Below are 22,335 nucleotides of genomic sequence, written 5' to 3'. Positions count from 1 at the left end.
AGCATCCGAAATAAAGACTCAAAGAGCTGAGTCAGCAAAATCAGACTGACTTGCAGGCAATTCCAGCACTTTGTTCGCTACTCAGAATACAGAAACCTGCCAAGGGAATAACAGTAGCAGTCCCCCATATCTTTGGTCACGGACAAATGCAACTAGGGGGATTTAAATAGGTGGTTTAAATAAAACTATTGATGTATGCAGCTGTTGGGAGTGGAAAAACAGATCAATTCATTGAGCACTAAAAGAGCTGTATAATTGAACTAGTTTTATTTATGGCACAATTAAACATTTTTAGTATCTTCTTAGTTAGGTCAGTCATCAGGAGTGCTATTAAAGTTTGAAAACTAAGCATCCCTTGTTTACTGAGGAACAATGTTCCTAATTCAATAATTAGCTTTGACAACTGGCTTCTTCATAGCACAAACGCTTAAGATAGTGAAGATGGCAGAATGAAGAACTTTACTGGAGATTCCTGCTCATAGCATGTGTAGTGGTTAGAGTATTGGACAAGTACCTGGGAGACCCAGGTTCAAATCCCTACTCTGCCCGGAAGCTTGCTGGGTGACCTTGGGGAGGTTACACCCTCTCAGCCTCCCTTACCTCACTGGGCTGTTATCAGGATCAAATGGAGAAGAGAATTATGCAAGCCACCTTAGGTCCCCATTAGGGAGAAAGGTGGGGTATAAAGAAAGTAAATAAATAATAAATATTCTCAAAATGTGTCAACATGGTTTCAATGGCTTAAAGGGGGCTGTTAGCAGAGAAAAAGGAGTTTTGAGGCTGACTAAGCAGCCGGGGGAGAAACTGTCAATTCAAGTTCCTACCAAACAAATCTGTTTGTAAGCATGAGGTTTGGGAAACAGCAACAGCATAGCCAATAAGGGCATCCCAATGCAGAGACTTTCATCATGCAACTACCTGCACAAGGAGTACCTGATACCATTTGGTATGGGCATATAGAGTAGATGTTTCACAGCACACTGGCAGCTAGCCCACACATTGAACACTGAAATAGCTCCTTTGAAGCCTAGCCTGTTCTGTAGTGTTTTTATGATGGGTCAGCCTTTGGCAGCTGAATCTTAGAACTTGGGAAGGGATATAGAGCCCAGAACCATACAGCAGGCACAATGAGTTTGAAAACAAATACTACTGCAAATGGCATGCAAGTATGGAGAAAGTAAGTTTAAGCAAGCACCAAGTTCTTCTCGATTCCTTGTTTAGGACTTCTAAAGAGTTTTGATTTAAACCATGTATCTTAAAAAGTAGCTTTGTTATATATGTTGCTAAATAATTTATTAGTGCGTTTTTGAAACTAGGAACCAAATATATCTATTTTATATTCCCATCTGGTATTTATGGGTAAGGTAATAGAAGCTTTTGCTGAGCCAGGCCATCTTTCTACCTGCCATGCTATAGTTCTCAGAATCAGTAAATATACAGGCTTTCAAAATCCAGAAATTTAATGTAATTCAAAAGCCAGTTATACTGTTTTATGTATAGATGTTTTACAAGCAGGAATCTGCAAGAATTGGAGGGAGATTCCCCCAGAGCCCACACAACCTGAGCTTTGCTGCTTCAGCCTTAGCAGCTCTCCTCCCACAGCCTGCCTGACCACAGCCTCACTGCCTCAATTGCAGCAGCAGTGGCTTCCCTCCATACTGCTCAACCCCAGTCTTGCTGCCTCAATGGCAGGGGCATTTCCCCACACCCCGGCCCATTCAACCCCAGCCTTGTTTCTTCAGCTACAGCTGCATTTTCCCCCACCATAGCCTGCTCAAGCCCAGTTTTGCTGCTTCAGTGGTGGCAGCAGCACCTGCCCAATCCCCTTAAATGCACCAGCAGAAGTGGTTCCTCCCACAACTTCCCCTCCTCCTCTTCCCCAAGCCTGGCTCAGTCCACACTGCCAACCCTGCAGCTCTACTTGCTACTTGTCTTCTTGCTCTCTCCCTCCTATCAATAAGGTACCCTGAACATGGCAAAGATTGGGTGGGGGGAGTTCTGACTGGAGGCCTGCAGTGGCTGTATTATCTATACAAGAACAGATAACAATCTTGAGGGGGAGGGGGACTTTGGGGAAGGCATACATGAAATATCTACTTGCTAGAAAAATGTTTTCAGGCCTTGAAAACTAAAAAGTTTAAAAGACCTCAATACAGGGCACGGACCAGGAAAACCCCACAGACCACCGGCCCATGGTCCATCGATTTTCACGGACCACAGACTATGAACTTTTCATGGACTGGCCCGTTCACGGATCAGTTCGTCAGTCCACGGTCTGTCAGTTCCAGCAGCCCTAGCTCCGCCCCCTTCACAACCAGAGAGCCCAAACACACAGAGAAACTTCAGCAGCCTCTTCTCCAGTCACCCTCCAAGTTTGGTCAAGATTGCATTTTGGACAACCGAGTTACAGACTCCCAAAGCAGTTGCCCCCAGGAAATTTCCAGTAGATACTGGAGTCGCAATGCCAATTGACTTGCATTGGCTAGCAGCACCAAAAAGTTACAATGAAGCAAAATCAAACAGAAAAGGGTAGGGGAAGAGCCCCCTCACTCACCACACAGACACCTTCCCAGTCATTGCCTAGGGAATTCATTCTTGCTCCTTGCTCACATAGAGAAGAATAGGAGCTCTCTGGTTGGCAGGCAGAGCAGCCTATCAAGGTTTTTTTTTTTGAGGTTCAAAATGTAACTGAATGTTTATTTACAGTAGGTAAAGTCAGAGGGCAGGTAGGCAGATGTTTGAACTGAAGTAACAGAAAGGTTTTGAGGGCTAAGATTGGCTGCAGAATGTCCACCCCTCCGTTGCCTAGGGAAATCATTCTTCCTCCTTGTTCACATAAAGCGGAATGGGAGCTCTCTGGTTGGCAGGCAGAGCTGCCTATCAAGGCTTTGACGGCTAAGATTGGTGTTGCCATGACTGCAGAATGCCCACCCCTACGTTGCCTAGGGAATTCATTCTTGCTCCTTGCTCCATAGAGCAGAATTGGAGCTCTCTGGTTGGCAGGCAGAGCTGACTATCAAGGTTTTGAGGGCTAAGATTGGCTGTAGAACATCCATCACTCCCTTGCAGAATGAGCTCTCTGGTTGACAGGCAGAGTTGCCTATCAAGGTTTTGAGGGCTAAGATTGATGCAGAACATCCACCCTCCATTGCCTAGGGAATTCATTCTTGCACCTTGCTACATAGAGCAGAATGGGAGCTCTCTGCTCGGCAGGCAGAGCTGTCTATTAAGTTTTTAAAGACTGCAAAAGGTCTGTGGACCTCCTCTCCATTGCCTAGGGAATTAACAGATCAGCACCAGGATGTCTGGACTCACTGACCACAGACCAACGAACCGACCCAAACAGACCAAAATTCATGAAAAAGGTGAATCCCACGAACTGTGTGTTCGCAAACTACGAACTGAGCCGGACCGTGCAAAATTTTGGTCCGTTTTCCAGACCATGCCCACCTCTAGCTAAGACTATTTTCAGAAGGAACAGAAAGTAAATGCCTAATTTATGCAAGAGGTAGAAGCTGAATATCACAGAGTTTCTATTTTTCCTGAGGCCAACACAGGGCTGTCTTACAAAAATAAGAATTAAAATGAACACACAAAAGGACAGCTTGCAGCATTCTCATATTTATCTTTGCACCTATAGACACAGAACTTTAGAGAAAAATACTGTGCCCATCAGGATACACCTCAAAGCTGAGCTGTATATGAGAAAGGACAACGGTATAAACTACTTGTGCATGTACTGTTAAATTTTGGCAAAGAGATTAACATGTGACAAAAGCATAATTAATATCTTATTTGAGGCCTCTTGGCTCTCAAACATGAATGAACATTAAGGCACCATTCTAGCATATAGCCTACCTTTTCATATGTTGCAGCAGGGAAGATTAATTTTGATTTGTTCAATGTGATCATGAAAATTATTTCTTTCCTAGTACGATACTGTTTTTAGTTTTTTAACTGATCAGATCCAGGCTACATCTAAGTTAAATTTAAATCTTGGTTGTCTAAATACAGAATATCAATATATTAATTTACCTCCATTACAATCTATCAAGATGCTAAATATTGTTAAACACGTTTGGTTTGCTGCTATTCCATATTAAGTAAAACCATATAAAATTGAGATTAAATACTGTATTAAAATTATGCATTTTTTTAAAAAAAATGTTCTGATCAATTTACTAACGTGCACTGTTCCAGAAGCAATGAAGGGCAGATTGCTGCAGAATTAGTCAGTACAGCATACATCAATGTATTTTTTAAAAGTTGGAGGAGTTGATATGAGAACAGGGACGATACAAATTTATAAGACACTTACAGGACAAAAATTCTCCACGCAGAAATCCCTCTAGTGAGCATTGTGACTGGGTGGGAATTTGAAACCAGGTATCCCAGTCTGGCTCTCCCACTCATACAATGTTATGTGCACTAGCCAAAAGGTGACTGTGGTATTGCACAAACATTTCACACAGCCTTTCAAATCTCAATAGATGGGCTGGGTGTGTGGAGAGAGAGAAAGCGATAGAGAGAATTACATTTTCCCCAAGAATCAAAATATTGCTGGGAAGATGCAATTGACTTACAACAAATATGCTGTATTGGGGGAAAGCATCTAGATCTTTTAGGCCTTCCCTGCATAATGAAATGATTGCTTGGGGGAAAGCTAGGAATAACTGTATACTAAATGCTGTGGTACAATACTTACAACATTCAGATCCAGATTTCTTTATTACAGCACTTAGCCAATACATTTATCATAAAAATTAAAATACATATTTTACGACCATTAAAATATGGATATGTACAATTTAAAAACATAATTTCCTAATATCTTTCAAAATTTATAAAAACCAGAAATTCAGCATAGTTCTAGACTAGCAGCCGGAGTGGAGGCCTACACTCTAATGGACTTTAACAACCAGGGCACAAAATTTCGCTATCTGGTGTAATGCTGTAAAATCTGAGTTTGACAGCAGTTTCTCTAATTTGTTCTTATCTGGATGTTCTACTTACAACATTGCCGTTTTTAACCTCTCTCTATTTCATGAAACAGCATTTTCAAACAGAACTGACAACACCCCTTGGAAAGGCATTTGCAGGCACCTTTCCTGACTCAGCATTCTGACTCTGCAAATTCTTCTCTTCTACAATATTCTTACCACATTCGGAAGGCATTGGTGCAGCAGAAACTGAGTAGGTAACACAACGTTCAGAGCCTGGAATGAAATGCTGGTATCTTCTTGTCAATGAATTTCCTTCTGTAGAAAGGTCAGGAAAATCTTCTATGGTCATCTTCTAGAAAGCTACCTTTAAAAAAGGACAATTCCCTTGCTCACCACAGTTGAAAAGGTTAGCATACAACTTAGTTCACACTAAAATTCACATTTTCAAATTTGCGCAAGATTGTTATCACCAAAGAAACCCTCATTATTTGTTAATACGGTAACAAAAGTCATGTCATCACTGAGTCACTAGAATTCTGCAATGTGGTTTGCGATTAAACAAAATGAGGTAGTAAAGGAGAGACTTAACAGGTTAGAGACAGAAGGGGTGGAACTGCAATAGCAGACTCAGGTCACAGATGTATTCTTCTTCTATGTATCCACATATTACCACACTGCGTTTTGTATTAAACCTATACATTGATTTCTAGTTATGACTGCCAACCTCCAGGTGGTGACTGGCGATCTCCCAGAATTACAATTGATCTCCAGGCAATAGAGATCAATTCCCAAGGAGAAAATGGCTGCCTTGGTAGGTGGTCTCTATCGTATTATACCCAGTTGAGGTGTCCACCCCCTCCCCAGGCTCTACCCCCCAAATCTCCAGGAATTTCCCAGCCGAGAGCTGGCAACCCTATTTCTAGCACTCAGACTAGCTCTCATAGGTGTAGAAACATTTTAAATCATTATGGACAGCACCTGCTGAAATCGCAGGGCACGAAGGGCAAAGGAATGTATGCATTTGGACAAGGCTTTAAAGCACAGCAGAGCTCCTCATAACTTCTGTCTGCCTGCCCTATTACCATTGCACCAGTCCCCTGCTAGAATGCTGCTTTTTTCAAAATCATAATTTTAAAGTGCATCATTCTGAATTTGAGAATTTTTACAGCATTAACTTTGGTGCAGACTTAGTGGAAGGATGGTTGGAAAAATCCTAGCAAAAAATCCACTCTGTAGAAAAGAGGAACTTAAATTAAATAACATTTCATAAAAACATTACAACGTTCCATTTTTCTGTTTAAAGCAGTCATAAGAATATTATATAAGTCTATACTATCTGTGAACAAAAAAGTCATTTTCAAACAGAACAGAGGTTAAACATGTTATTCCTTTTAAAAAAGGAAATGAATATTCAGTTATTGAAGTTATACACAAGTTTATCATTGTTCATTACAGAAAATAAAAAACAGGGTGTGGATATTTGAGATGGAATTAAGCTGGCTCAAATTATCTATCTCCATGTAAAGCTAGCGCTGCTTCCAGTTACATAAAACCACTACTTCTGGACAAACATGCAACTGCTTCTCCTTGAAATTACTGCATATTTTCTGGAGTAACTATACTGGGGAAATCAAGCATGTTTATTAGGAAGCACCTGTTTTTAAGTCACATGAGGTCAGGCTTGCACAGCATTTAGCTTTCTTTAAATTGAGGGGGGGTTTCCTCCTTGCCCATAGATGATAAATATAGTTTTAGACACCTCTATTAACTGCACACAGCAATGACACAGAGCTCAAATACAGTTCTTCAGGCATCATGCCACCATGCAATTACTATGGCGTGTTTGCAGTTTGCCAAAACATTTCAACAGTGCAATAATCTCCCACAGTGCACCACAATCTATGGAGCTGGATCCCACAGCAATATAAGTAACATTTAATAATAATGTTCTACATGAGAGCTGTGTAATTTGGTCCAATACTCTGAGTCCTTTCCACAGTACACAGCAGCAAGCCTGACAGTAATGTCTCCTAGCATTTAATGATAGCTAGGCCCATTCTGCATATTGTAGTGATACTGTGGACTATGAGGTAACGCCAAAAACCTTCAGCAGGACAGAGATCCAGGAGGCAGCCTGCAAGGCTATATAGTCCAGTCCCCAACAATACACAATGCTATTCTGGCAAACAGGAAAAGAATACAAAAAGGGCAGGGGAGGGGGAATGGAGAGAGTCTAAAAGAACACTGAACTCCTATTCTACAACTTCATTAACATGCAAGAAGCTTACAGTTGCTCACTCTTACTCATTAGGAAGCAAAAATCAAGTCAATTTATATAATACAGTTGTACAAATATCATCTATGAACCATACTCTGTGTTGGAGTACTGCCTCCTGGCTCCATAGTCCAAGTCCTGGTTGAACATTTATTTATTTAAACTATTTGTGCCCTACTAATCTACATTAACATCTCCTAAGGCAGATTTCAGTGTACAAAACTGTACTTAAATACAATAAAACTAAAAACCACCCATCCATAAAACAATTATTAACAGCAGTTGGTGTTAAAAAGAGAAGCTAAAAAAAAGCTAAAACCAATCCAAGAAATAATAAAACCAGTGCTGCTAATATCACAAAACAACCAAACCTACTAGAACAGAAAGAGACAAACATACAGAAATAAAAACCTGAGGAAAAAAATGTTTTCATCTGATGACTAAAGCTTAGAATAAGGCTCTAGGGACATTTCTGAGATAAGAAAGTCCCAGAGGCAAGGCATCACCTGCAAGGAGGATACCTCCTCTGGTATCTGTGTATTTAATTTATTTCTTTAAAGCATTCAGGGGGTTATCTTTCTCCCAGAAAACTGGGACCCACAGAAAGTAACAATTAAGCAGATACATCATAGCAACATAAAATTGAATCACAGCCCATTAAAATAGCCAGCAACGATCAATTTAAAATAGCATCCAAGCAGTTGATTCTCGAAGCCAAAGTGATAAAAACACTCATCCAGATGAATCAAAAGCGCCTCTAAAAAGTTCATCCTTATATTCCCTCCAAAACTACAGAAGGGCTGAGGATCTTTTAAAGCCCTTTGGTAGATACTTCCATAACACTGGAAGGCTACTGAAAAAAGCCCACAAATGGGAAACCATTATATGCACTCTTATAAAGGTTTGAACCAATAGAAGACAGCCGCTCATCTCAGTTTTAAGGTGACATACACATATAAAACCTCCCTAGAGGAAGCTTAATTCTGATAAGACAGTGGTTCTCTGAGTTAGTATAAAGGGTGAATAGCAATGTAAGATCTCTCCTGCCTTGGATGGGTTACACACCTCTGGAAAAGGCAGATCCACAGCTTGGGAGTACTGCTTGACACAGCAGTTACCTTAGAAAACCTGGTGGCTGCTGTGTCTCAGAACGTTTGCTCGCTCAACTCCACCTGGTGCATCAGCCGCAATCGTTCCTAGTTCAGTCTGATCTAACCACAGTGATCCATTCCTTAGTTACCTCTTGACTGGACTATTACAATGCAGTCTGCTTGTGCTACCCTTGAAGAGGGTCAGACGCTGCAGCTTGTGCAGAATCCTGTGGCTAGATTGCTGGTTGGGGACCACTACTGGGAGCATGAGATCCTGATACTACAGCAATTATACTGGCTACCAATCCACTCCCAGGGCTAATTCAAAGTGTTGGCTTTGGCCTTTAAAGCCCTTCAGGGCTTGGGACCAGGGTATCTGAAGGACCATCTTTTCCCATACATTCCTGTTTAGGAGTTAAGGTCACAGGGAGAGGCCCTCCTGACTGTCTCATCAGCCAAAGAAGCTCAGATGGTAGGTGCACAGAAAAAGGCCTTTTTGGTGGCAGCCCTACAACTGTGAAACAACCTCCCCAGCGAAGTGTTTGGCCCCCTCACTCTCTTTAGAAGGCGACTAAAGACAGTTTTATTTAGAACTGCATTCCCTTATTTTTACTATTGATATTTTTATATAACGATTTTAAATTGAGGTTTTAAGTATTTTTATGTCTGCTGAAGCCACCTTGAGTTCCATATGGTAAAAAGGCAGCTAACAAACTGTTTAAACAAACAACCTCTGAGAAACTTAATCTCTGGGAAAGAATAAATGAGAGCAGATGATCTTTTATATGCCCCATAAATTCAGGGCTTTAAAGGAACCAACATCCTGAACTGTGCCTCTAAACACCAGAAGCTAATGAAGCAGCCTGGCCTCCCTGGATCGCACATAGGATTGCCAACCTCCAGATGGAGCCTGAAGAGCTCCCAGAATTACATCTGATATCCAGACTACAGAGATCAGTTCCCTTTGAGAAAATGGCTGCTTTGGAAGGTGCACTCTATGGCATTATACCCCACCCTCTCCAGGCTCCCCCCCCCCCAATCTCCAGGAATTTCCCAACCGAGAGCTGACAACTCTAATCCCATGCCAATCAACACTCTGCTGCATTTTGCACTGACTCAGTATCCAAACAGTTCAATACAGCTTCTTGTAGCAAACACTGCAACGGTTAAAACACGATGCAATCAGAGAACGGATAACCAGGGCCAGATCTTACTTACTGTCAGGATCTCATTGGCAGAGTTCTTCACCTGAACACTGTGGTGTCTTTCTTATACATCATGTCTAGAATTTGCTATGTTAAACTGTATAGCCATCTAGTGTATTCCTTTCCATGTTTTGAGTACTGAACGACAGTTACGCCATGTTAATGTATTAGTTGTTAGCCTCTCCTTCCTTCCAGGCATTGCCGGACAGCTCCTTCCGTGGGAGATAGATCCAGAGGAGTTAGCCGTGTTAGTCTGTAGTAGCAAAATCAAAAAGAGTCCAGTAGCACCTTTAAGACTAACCAATTTTATTGTAGCATAAGCTTTCGAGAATAAAGTTCTCTTCGTCAGATGCATGATCCAAACTGGTCAAATACAGAAGAGGAGGGGAGATAGGGGAGAGAAGGAGACATATATCAGAAGGGGACAGAATGCAATTAGCGGGGAGGCAACCAAAACATTCCTTTGCTAGTAAATGTAAACATCTCCTTTTGGTGTGGAGTCAGTTTGCCGTGTTAGTTTGCAGCAGTAAAAGCGTCCAATTCCTATGTAGTATAAGCCTTCGATAACCACAGCTCTCCCTGCCAGATGCATCTGACAAAGAGAACTGTGGTCCCCGAAAGCCCACACCAGGCGTCACTGGGCTCCCCCAGACCACAAACCAGGTAACTCAGGATGCCCAATTGTTTCAGGAAAATGCACCATCACAGTAGGAGTCTCGGGATACATGGACTCTATCCTCAGGCCCTATGCCACCAACACACGCAGCTACTTACGGGACACCACTGACTTCACTCGGTCTATTGTCTACAGCCAAGCCTTACGTTACAACCGTATCTGCTCCAATGCTCTCAACCGAGACTCACACTTAAGAGATTTACAACAAGCATTTTTGAGACTACAGTACCCACCAAATGAAGTGAAGAAACAAATCAACAGGGCCAGACTAGTACCCAGAAACAGTCTGCTCCAGGACAAACCTAAAGGAACTAACAACAGAACACCACTGGTTGTCACCTATAGCTCCCAGCTCAAACCCATCCAACGTATCATTAATGAGCTACAACCCATCCTGGAAAATGATACCTCTCTCTCAGAAGCCCTGGGTGGAAGACCTTTCCTTGCCTACAGACAGCCCCCCAACCTTAAATGACTTCTCACTTACAATCATGAATCGGCCAGCAGAGTCACCAGCACAGGTACCAGGCCCTGCAACAGACCCAGATGCCAGCTCTGCCCCTATATCTACCCAGGGAATACAATTACAGGACCCAATGGCATCAACTACACTGTCTCTGGCTCTTACAGCTGCTCATCCTCCAATGCCCTCATGTGCCAACAATGTCCTTCTGCTCTGTACATTGGACAAACCAGCCAACCTCTACGCAAAAGAATAAATGGACACAAATCTGACATTAGAAATGGAAACGTCCAAAAACCAGTGGGAGAACACTTCAATCTACCAGGACATTCCACCAAAGACTTAAAGGTCGCTGTGGTTCAACAGAAACCTTTCAAAAACAAAATCCAACGGGAGGCTGCTGAATTGGAATTCATATGCAAATTTGACTCTGTCAAGCTGGGACTGAATAGAGACTATGAATGGTTATCACATTATCACAGGTAACAGATTTCCTTTACAGAGGCGTGGTCTGGGGGAGCCCAGTGACGCCTGGTGTGGGCTTTCGGGGACCACAGTTCTCTTTGTCAGATGCATCTGGCAGGGAGAGCTGTGGTTATCGAAGGCTTATACTACATAGGAATTGGACGCTTTTACTGCTGCAAACTAACATGGCAAACTGACTCTACACCAAAAGGAGATGTTTACATTTACTAGCAAAGGAATGTTTTGGTTGCCTCCCCGCTAATTGCATCCTGTCCCCTTCTGATATATGTCTCCTTCTCTCCCCTATCTCCCCTCCTTTTCTGTATTTGACCAGTTTGGATCATGCATCTGACGAAGAGAACTTGATTCTCGAAAGCTTATGCTACAATAAAATTGGTTAGTCTTAAAGGTGCTACTGGACTCTTTTTGATTTTCCGTGGGAGAGAATGCAAGTTTATCTTATGTCTGTAGCTTCGACCTTGAGTTTCCCACTTCCTCGTCTCCGCACTCTCAGCGCTGGGAACTATGAGGGGGGAGGATGGGAACCCAAGGGTTGAAATGTAATTGCTTTCATCAGGTACCTCATTCCTAGCAAAGTCTATGGTCGGCCAGAACGGTCTAAGTTCTGGAATGTGGACCCAGGGCCTGTATGCTGTTTTCTAATAAACCTTTTGAAATCAAGAGACTCTGTCGCCTTGCAGAAGGGAAGAAGGCAGTAGCTAGCCGACTGGAATGCCACAGTCTGACACTTACAAAGGAAATGCTGAAGCTGGGCACAGTCATTAAGTATCCCAGAAAGGACCTCAGCTTCCCTCTTTGGATTTAGATATAATTACACCCCCAGGCTGCAAGCCTGCTACTTATCGAAAGCAATCCCACAGAAAAAGTTGTTATATCTATCAGTTATTACTAACAGACAATGCTTCATCTTAACTGGGTTAAGATTTTGATGTTATTGGCTCTCATCCATCCCAATACCATCTTCAGGCACTTCCTCAGGCCTTGCACTGCCTTACCTAACTCAAATGAAAAAGAGCAATAGAGCTGGATGTCATGTCTGCTCCAAGTGCTCTTGGATGGAACTGAATATCTATCTGCTGCTCGGGCACCTGGACTAAAAACATGGCATTTGCTGCCAGTAAACTATTCAGGTCCAAGGAGTTCTTCACAGCTACCCTCTTCAAGGAATCTAGAATCATCACTTTGCAGGGTGGATTTGATTTAAATCAAACTGATTTAAATCACGATTTAAATCACGATTTAAATCACTAGTCAGTAAGGCTTGATTTAAATCATAGTTTTCTACATAAAGACTAATTCTTGCTGGTATAACTTTAATATGCAAGTAGATGAAGATTTTTAGAATAACAACTTTTCATATTAGTTTTACAGTTGTATAAAATATTGATTTTAATACTGTTAGAAATACATTATAGTTAATTTATTGTGAGATGAATTATCCCCAGTTTAGGTTAATCATTCATATTTGGACAACTTTTCTGTTGTACTTTATTGGAAGGAGAAAAATAATCATTACCTTAATAATAACAATTTAAATAGTTTTATTTATTCAACTGAAACAATAACATTACAGCATATGTTATTTGCTTAAACAAACATCCATGTTTGTTAACTAATTTGGCTAAACAAAATATATATATTTTAAGAAACTTAGACTGTCAGCCCAGCCTACACATGAAAAACTTAAATACTGTCCTCTGTAGCTCTCTCATCATCTTCATCTTCTTCTTTGTTCATAATCTGGAAAACAAAAACAAGCTTTCCTGCTTTATCAGGTCCCAAACGATTTCTCAATTTAGAATGAATGAGTCCAAAGGAAGAGAATATTCTTTCAACGCCTGCAGAAGAAGCTACTGCTGTTAAAAGTGAAATCATTACTTGAACAGTCTCTAAATCCAAGTGCTTAAGTGACTTCCACCAGTTCACTGGTGTGACTTTCTTTAAAATATCTTCAGCAAACATATATTTCTTGAATGGTTCCCCCTTAGCTCTGAAGTTTATTATAGTTGGCATTACAGATGGATGATTGCTGGATACCCATGTCATAGCTAACTCCTCTTCCTCAGCACTTAAGTTTTGACCCTGGTACTGGATATTGACAATATTTGCCAAAAAATGAGCTGGAGACAGTGCTTGTCCCATTCGTTTTTTTAATGCTTGTAATTTAATTCTGTCCATGTGTAGTTCTGTTTTTAAGTGTTCACTCAGTTCCTTCCAAATTTCAACAGCATCAGCAATAAAACAGCTATTTTTCTGTATTTTGTTTAAAGCTTCAGAGATGGGTTTCAGGATGCTCAGCATATGTTCAACATTTCTCTTAAGCCCAATGTTGAGGATTTTGGCCGTGACAGTGCCATCTATTTTATCTCGATTTTGTTCACAAACTGTCATCAGAATAGGCCAGTTCTTGATATACTGCTCAAAACAGTCCACCACAGAGTTCCATCTAACATCTTGTGGGAGCGTTAGCTTGGTTCCACCCATCCTTTTCAGAGCTGCTGCAGCAAAATGATTGTTACGGAAGTATTTAGCAATTTCAACAACATTAGTCTTTATTTCTGGAACACTTAAGTCTTTGGCTAAGAGGTGCAGCAAATGAGCACTGCAACCATATGTTATTAGCTTTGTATTCCCTTCCTGCTCTTCTAAATTTCTTCTCATCTTGGATACATTTGCAGCATTGTCTGTGACCAAACTGCGTACTAGACATTTGAATTTTTGTTCACATGTTATTAAAGCTTTTACTGCCACTTCTTGTAAGTATTCTGCTGTGTGCATTTCCTGACATATCAATTGTTTGTGCAAGGAAGACTTTCCCTTCTTCTGTTGTTATACAAGCACATACAACAGGATCATTGTGGACATTACTCCACCCATCAATACTTAGGTTAACAATTCTACCCTCCAGAGCTGTTGCACATTGCTCCATTTCTCTGTCATACACTTTACCCAGCAGTTTCCCTGCAACATCTGCTCTGTAGGGTGGACTGTATCCTGGTCTCAGTGACTGAACCATATTAATGAAATGTGGGTTCTCAGTCAGACGGAAAGAAGAGTTCGTTGCATAAACAAACTGGGCAATTTTTTCATCAATTAACTCTTTTTCTAATCTGCTAGTTTTTATCACAAACTTATCTATGGTGGTTTCAGGAGGGAAGGGTTTTTTCTTTCTTTTAGGTGATATACTGTGGGTGTCTGATGATGATGCAAATGAAGCACTATCCGGGATGGATAACTCTGAAACTGTAGAACAGGAGGATGGTGATCCTGAAGGTGGATAGTTTCCAGAATCCTTAATGTTGACGATGAATTCCACTAAACAAAAAAGTCAATGCTGTTATTTTATTGTTTATACAATTTCTGCTTATTGTACAGCACTGCCCCCAAAGGAATATTTGCTTTTCTTCATAACTGTACCAAATGACAGTAACATGCAGTAATAATGAGAAATATAATTTTGCTCAAACATGACAGTTCAAGGCAGTCTTTAGAAATATGATTCAATAAAAATGTTTACCAACCTGAAGATCCTGCCTGTTCAAATGTGTTTCTTTGGTCATCTTCATCACAGCACTTCTCATGATGTTGCCTCATTCGGGCCACCAGGCCTTGCATTTCTTTGTTGCAGTGTTTGCATTTTGCACGCATGCCTGCCTTACCGATAGGTAAAGGAACTTCATTAAAGTATTCCCAAACTGGGTCTCTTTTTCGGCCTGCTGCCATTATAGGTTTTTCCCTCCAAGGAAAGAATGTGATAAACCTCAGGTCATACACACAAAAGATCCAAAGACTTGTGCAGTATTGTGCTCAAAAAGTTTCACTTTCATTTTGTACTGCTTGCCCCTCCCTCCTCACACTTAGTTTCTTCTTGTGCAGATCTATTCCACTCCAAACAATCAGAAAAATATTGTTTCTATTCACTGAACTTCTTGAAACTTAGCACTGGAGGGGTTGATTCTGTCTTCATAGGTTTGTAGAACAATAGGATTAAGGTCTTTTTCTCAACTCTGTTCATGTTATAACATTTTTGCTGTGAAGAAGAGGCATGTGATCTCTGCTGAGCTGACACAAATTCAGTTTTGAGAATTGCAAAACCAAGCATCTGTGATAATATCTTGTAGGCAGAGAAACTGCCCAATAATCTTACAAAAACCTCTGGAAGAGCATGGCATTGTGGAGCATGGAAGAGCATGGCATTAATGGAATTTATTTACCAAAAAATTAAACATATACAGCCTTATTCTACATAATTAAAAACTAATCTTTATTTCATGATGGTATTGTACATGATGGTATTGTACCTTTGGATGGTAATATATTTTCCTCAAAAAGCATTTTATTTAAAAAAAATCCAATTTAAATTTAAAAAATCCAATTTAAATCAAAAAAATCCGATTTAAATCAAAAAAATCTGATTTTTTTGATTTTTTAAAAAAAATCATTGATTTTTATCCACCCTGTCACCTTGCCATTCTGCACCACCATCACCATGCTTTAGGAAAAGGAGAACATAAGAGGATGGATAATTTTAATGACGAGCACGTTCCCAGAGAATATCCAAGACCAGACTGATAGAGAGCCATTTGCAAAGCTAAGCAGATCTGCATGGAAGACACTCCAAGACCTCTAAATGTTTTCCCCAGAGCTTATCAGAGGATAGCAGAGTCCATATACAATGAGAGTTAGAATGTACAAGCTTCACATTTTTTCTTGTAAAAGCTATCAAATATCATTGTCTGCTACTGATCCCAGTCATTAAGCTTCTCACAGCTGCACTACTGGTCATATTCCATTAACACAATGAATCAATCTTCAGCTGATTACTTTGGATATATTCAGATCCCAGAAGTCCTCTCAGATTTTATCAAGGCAAGCTCTTCAGCATTTACATAAGTTATTTGGGTCAGGCCCCCACAGGAAAGAGACATAAAGTTGTAACTACTTTCTTTAGAAAACTGCCTGTACAATAATTAGTCACATATTTATATGTCTCAAAAGAATGTGCCATAGAGAATCTCAGATACTTCTGCATATGCCTCAGCCAACATCTCAGAAGGTTGACTGGAGGGCACACTTTGCAGATTATTGACCTTGTCAATTATTCCTCCCTAGATTATAAATAACTTCAGGGCATAGTTGTCCTTATTCATCTATTTCTTTCCAGGCATCTCAGGTCAAAATAACAGTTGAATAGAGAGGGGCTTGAGGTTTGCCTGACAGTCAGGTACACAGGCAGGATGTGCTCTGGAACACAGCAATGTGCTGGCAATAGTTATGCCTAAAAAGCTCTAAACAAATTGAGTCCTGCATACCTTAAAGAACTTGTCAGTTGGGCCATGTTATGAAAATTATTACTACACTGGCTAGCGAAGGACAGGAGTGAGGCCGTTTGATGGTAACATATGGAAGGATATGAAGAAGAACAATACATATATTTGCCAGTGTAAAATAAAAATTTGGAACGGGTTTACCCTTTTTTCCCTTTATGATGTATTATTTGAGATATTTTTTAGCCTTTTAATTTTGGATATCCTACTGAAGTTATTGGTATTTTTAATGGTTTGTATCAGATAAACTACACTATTTGAAAAACAATATGATAAAAATATAACAATTAGAAATAAATGTGTTTGTCTCATTTTTAGAGGTATACCCATTTGCACAGTTCATACCTAACAGCCATGCCCACAAAATGTAAACAACACATGTTATTTCACATATGCTATTAATCATCAAAGCTTAACAAACAGTCAGACCAAATTGATAACTGTTATGGAAAACTGGGAATTAAAGTCTGATATTTATAGGACAAATTAATATAAAACCACTGTCACTGCTCAGAATCTAGCCGGAGGAAACAAATTAAGCATCGTTATAAGCTGAAAGCTATTCAGAGGCCCAAGAGAAATTATAAAGGAAGTCACTATCCTCTACCTTCACTGACAAACTACTCTCACAATTATTAAGTCTCACATCTAAACAAGTCACCTTGAATACAAAATAAGTGGCTGATGGCCTGTAGATTACGAAAATCAGAAAGACATGCAGAAAACATTAGACGAAGTCAATTACTACTAACAGCAAATATGTCAAGTATGAATCAACATTCAAGGAACAAGAGCAGAACCAACAGGAGAAATGGAACCACAGTGCAAACCTGAATGTTCAACTGAACATCTTTCAAGCAGGACTCACAGTAAATGCTCTTGCACCACTACACATAGAGAAGATGCTGAACAAAATTATATACTAGCTATTTGCAATTATAGCTTTGCATCTTTCACCTAAATGTATGAATAATCCAAAAGCTGAAGAGTGGTTTAAACAACCCACAGAAAAATAGTGGAAGAGTATGAAAAATACTAGAAGAGTACATGCCATCCTTTAAGAAAAGAAAGTATAGACTATCATGGTTCCATATTCCCCACCTTCTGGTACTGCTGCATTATGCAACACAGACAGGGTTGATAGCCTCCAGGTGTAATTTGGAGATCTGGAATTACAGCTGTTCTACAGGCCCATAGAGAAAACTGCTGCTTTGGAGGGTGGACTCTATGGCATTACACCCTGCTGATGTCCCCCTGCCCTCCCCAGGTTTGACCTCCAAATCTCCAAGTTGGGAAATTCCTGGAGATTTGGAGGAGTCTCTGTGGCCTGGATTCCGGGAGATCTCCAGCCACCACATGGAGGTTGGCAATCCTAATTAGTACTGTGATAAAATACAAGTCAGTGTTTACTGGGAGAAGTTTGCTGCCTGAATTCATTGTATCTAAACAGCTTCATCTTTCAGACATTACGGCATACAGCACACGCATCACCCCAACCTTCAGCCAACTTTTCTTTCCAGAAGAGTTTCAGCATGATACAGTTTCAAAAGTCAAGTGCGTCTTTCAAATCTCATTTACCATCAGAACTAAACAGCGCTTATATTCCATTGCTGCTTACAATATGTAAGGTAAACATGAGGAGATGATTATCTATCATTTAAAGCGGACTGCAAGAATCACAGACTAATTTTTTACTTTGCTCAAAATTAGTACATCCTTTACAATCAGAATTCTAATTTGGCATGGAAAGCATTCACTGTACCTATATGCAAGCATAAGGAAAGCTTCACGTTCTACTAGAGTGTGAGAGAATTCTGAAAAAGAAGTTATGCCAAAGCCAAAGCATACATTGTAGAGAGGTTTTATAATGCTTTTGTGTTTAGCTATATCAGGCCTTTTTTACATGAGCCATTTTTTCCATATTGGGCCCCATACATCTTCAGGTTTTCTTCTGAATTCTGGACAATTAACTCCCCCTTCAGACTTCAATGCAGTTTCAAAGGTTCTCTTCCAAGTTTTCTGCCTATGCTTTTTCTGCACAGGGGAAAAACTCAGAAAAGAACCCTTGAAATGCCACATTGAAATCTGGTTAATCATCCAGAATTCAGAAGAAAACCCAAAGACGTATGGGGCCAAAACTGGAAAAAATCACCCGTGCAAAAAAAGGCCATAGAGAACATTGGCTGAATGTTATTGGCAACAGGAACAAGTAAGCAAGCTAGATAGCCATAAGAAAAAACTACTTCATTAGTCCCCTAGAATGGGAGAGAAAGGTTAGGATCGATTGTATGAATCTCTGGCAGGCCTCTAGCATCAGCACTGCAGCTTCAGACTTAGAATGCTGATGTTGGAAACTGTCCATTCCACACTGCCAAATTTTTGTTTAAAACCTGTATTTAAAAAAAAAATACTTATACTGTGTCTTTCCCCATACAATACACAGTCCTTTAAAAAACCCTCTTATAAAGATATCTGCACAGACCTACACATTCAGAACAAACCCTGCATTTTTAATGAGCCATAAATGATGAAACTCAACTTCAAGTGGCAGCAGTGTCACCCTTCCCTCATCCCAACTGCGCAGTTCTGAGAGTCCTTTAAAAATTAACCACTTTTTAAAACTTTCTGTAAAAAAACTCCAGCACTTAGCTGAACTAAGCTCTTTTTATACTGTGCCCTACAGAGAACAGCTAAGAGATGTCTAGGACTGTGTTTGCCCTTGACCAGTTTTTGATAAACAAAGCAGCTTGCCTTTAACAGGCATCTTTTCCCAGAAATACTACATTCCAGACAAAAGTTTTTCAAGGTGTTTCTAGAACCAAGTCTTTCCAACGCACATAATCCTGAAGATGAACAGTCTCTGTTCATCTTCAGGATCTCCATGCAGCACGCTCTGCGACAAAAATCCATAGATGAAGAGGACTTCCCTCGGGGAGAGGCGCCCGCACTCCCTCCCGCCTGCCTTTTTTATACCACCCCCTTTATGAACTCAGGGAGTCGGCCCTAGCCTGCACCTGTCAGCAACCGAAGGGCGGCTCAGATCCCTGTGGGTTCTTTAGCCCAAGCCACCGCCTACCCCGCCAAAAAGCTACGGCTCTTGACAGCCACCTCTGCCACCGACCCTCCTCCCACAGCGCCCCACCCGCCAGGAGCACGTGCACCGCCTTCTGCCAATCCCACCCCACGTGGGCACATGTCAGTCCTTCCTTCCGATGGTCTCACGCGCCCCTCGCACCATATCGGCGAACGTGCCCCTTGCCCCTCCGCCGCCTCCTTGCTCGAGGGTTGCGCACCCACAAGCTCTCCCTCCCCAAACACGGAGCAAGGCCAAAGCTAAAGCCTCCCCCCGCCCCTTACCTGTCCTCACCACCAACTGAGGCTCCCTCAGCCGATGGCCAAGAGAAGCTCGCGCTGAGGATGCTCCCGCGCCTCCCCCCTTCACACGCAGACCCCGCCCACAAGCCCTGCGCAGGAGAGAGCCGCCGGCCACGCGCCTCGCTCTGGCCCCGCCCTCAACTACCTCTGCCCGTCAACGGTGAGCCCCGAAAGAGGCGGCAGCATCAGTCACAGCCCTGGTAGACCCTCCCGCTCTCTTCTTGTTCGTTTTGCCCTGTGCCCAGCCAATGCGAGACACAGCCCCGCCCTTATTTTTACATACAGGGTCCAACTCTGGCTTCGGTTCCGAAGAAGCGTCACACTTTCAACGAGTGTCTCCCGCCTCACTGCCTTCAGCTAGTGGGGAGAGGGCATGCGCGCCCTCTCTCATCCCCGCCCCACTCCTTTGGGCAAGGGAGGGGGGAGAAGAGCTTGTGAGGCGGGGCGTCACAAAGTGATAATGCTGCAAAGATGCGGGGCTCGGGCTGCGTGTCAGTGGGAAGCGCGGGAGCCGCCGGCAAATCACTCTTGTAACGTGGGTAGTTTTAGGCGGACCCTGTTGGTCTGCAGTGGAAGAGCAAGGTTTTCAGGGTGGAATCTTTGGAGGGTAAGAGCGCCCTTCTTCAGGCAGGAGTTGGACTGGATCTCTGTTAGCCCTTAAAGTGGGTATCTGTAACCATTCACTTGAATAACTTCGTTAGAAACCAGGTGTTTCCCTACCGTTTCAACGGGGCGTTTACTAAATGGCTACTAGAAAGTAGGAGAGGTTTTTTTTAAAAAAATAATGTATTGACTACTGCTGGGGCTTGTTTTATATCGCTTTGGATTTGGGAATGAGACGGTTCACTTTGACATTGCAACTTGACAAATAAATACCCATCATCACTTTATAGCTTTATTTGAGTCACTGTTGCCCCCTACTTTGTGGGATAGTAATACAAACCAAAGGTAAAAGTAGACTTTATATTGAGGGAGATTTGTGATTAGGATAATTACTAGTTGTCAATTTTAAGGCTTGGTTGAAACGTGATGCTGGTAAGGGAAAAGAATTTTTAGTGCATCTCGCTTGAACTTACTCTCTATACACATACACCATACCCCCACACCCCCTCCTGTACAATAGCTGGCATGCAGGACTAATTTGGATGGGTTGAGCAGCAGAAAAATGGTGCCCAAAGAAGACCTAAGCCCCTCCTCCCCACTACAGCCGCGAAACAAATTTTACCTATGTGCAGGGCTTTTTTTCAGCTGGAATGCGGTGGGAACCTCTTGAAAATGGTCACATGGCTGGTGGCCCTGCCCCTTGATCTCCAGATAGAGGGGAATTTAGGGCAATCTAAACTGCCCACTATCTGGAGATCAGGGGTTGGGGCCACCAGCCATGTGACCATTTTCTGGAGGGCAACCCACTGAGTTCCACCACCTCTTTTCCCAGAAAAAAAGCCCTGCCTATGTGACTTTGTATGTGGCCCAGCATCTATGTGTGGTTAGTTAGCTATGTGCAGATGAGTTAATGAAGCACATGTAGCTGCTTAGCACTGATAGGCACTCAGTTTGAACAAAATGCTGGGAGCATAGGAAGTTAGGCAGTTAAGTTCTTTTCCTGTCCAGCAGCACATTTGAAGCTTGGTCTACCATACTCACAATGGAAATTAGAATGGATTGTACAAGTTCTGATCAAAGATTACAATGTTCCCCTACATTAATTCCATATAAATGAAAAACTAGCGCAGCACGTAGCTAGAATAGAACCTATCTCAGAGAGAGTAAGAGAGCAAGGTGTTTAAAATGTGAGTTGTAAGGATTTTTGCTACCTCAAGACGAACTAATGACCACAAGTTTAGAAGGCCTCTTGAGATCAAATTCATGCAGGATAGGTTTATTGATGGCTATTGAGGGGTAAATGGAATTCAGTAGCAATTTGCTGCTGACTACTAGTTGCTAGTGTGCTACAGCCCGAGAGGGCTATTACCCTGCCCTTGGGCTACCTAGGGACATTTGGTTGACCACAGGGAAATAGGGAGCTCACTAGGTGGCCCCCTGAGCTGTTTCAGCTGATGAAGAGGTAGTAGGGGGAGGCTGGAGCTACTCATTCTCAGGGTTAAGAGGAATCCCTGCCTTACTCATGGTCAAACGCATTGTGTAGTTTGCTCCTGATCCTATGCATGCATAATCAGAATTCCCACTGGGATCAATAGCGCTTGCTTCCTGGAAAGCATGCATAGACTTCCAACCTTATTTGATTAGGAAGATTGATGTAAGTTATTGCAATATATATGGTAAAGTTACAATGATTTTACTGGGTTTTGCTAATGACTTAGAAGTAAAAGCAAATAGAAGGAGGAATCTGTGTACAGTATTTAGTAGTGCCTGTTTAATAAGTACACAACTCGGTGGGGAGTGACCAGATGTAAAAAAGACAAACCATCTTTCATGGCTGTGCAAAAGAGAAAATTTTGCCATTCTCATCTGAACTGTTACAGTGTGATGCAAA

General features: G+C 41.6%; 1 protein-coding gene across 1 annotated transcript in view; it reads right to left on the bottom strand.

The window, feature by feature from the left end:
- Nucleotides 1–19,894, bottom strand: part of CLIP4 (CAP-Gly domain containing linker protein family member 4) — a 57,111-nt gene extending 37,217 nt beyond the window's left edge. The window contains 2 exon segments of the mRNA XM_054986453.1: nt 5,160–5,307; nt 19,824–19,894. Coding sequence (XP_054842428.1) covers nt 5,160–5,292 — 133 coding nt within the window. The 5' untranslated portion in view covers nt 5,293–5,307; nt 19,824–19,894.
- Nucleotides 19,895–22,335: the final 2,441 nt, after the last annotated feature.

This window comes from Eublepharis macularius, chromosome 1 (assembly GCF_028583425.1).
Source record: "Eublepharis macularius isolate TG4126 chromosome 1, MPM_Emac_v1.0, whole genome shotgun sequence".
Lineage (NCBI taxonomy): Eukaryota > Metazoa > Chordata > Lepidosauria > Squamata > Eublepharidae > Eublepharis > Eublepharis macularius.
The sequence above is the reverse complement of the archived record's forward strand: the minus strand, read 5'-3'. Positions and strand labels throughout refer to the sequence as shown.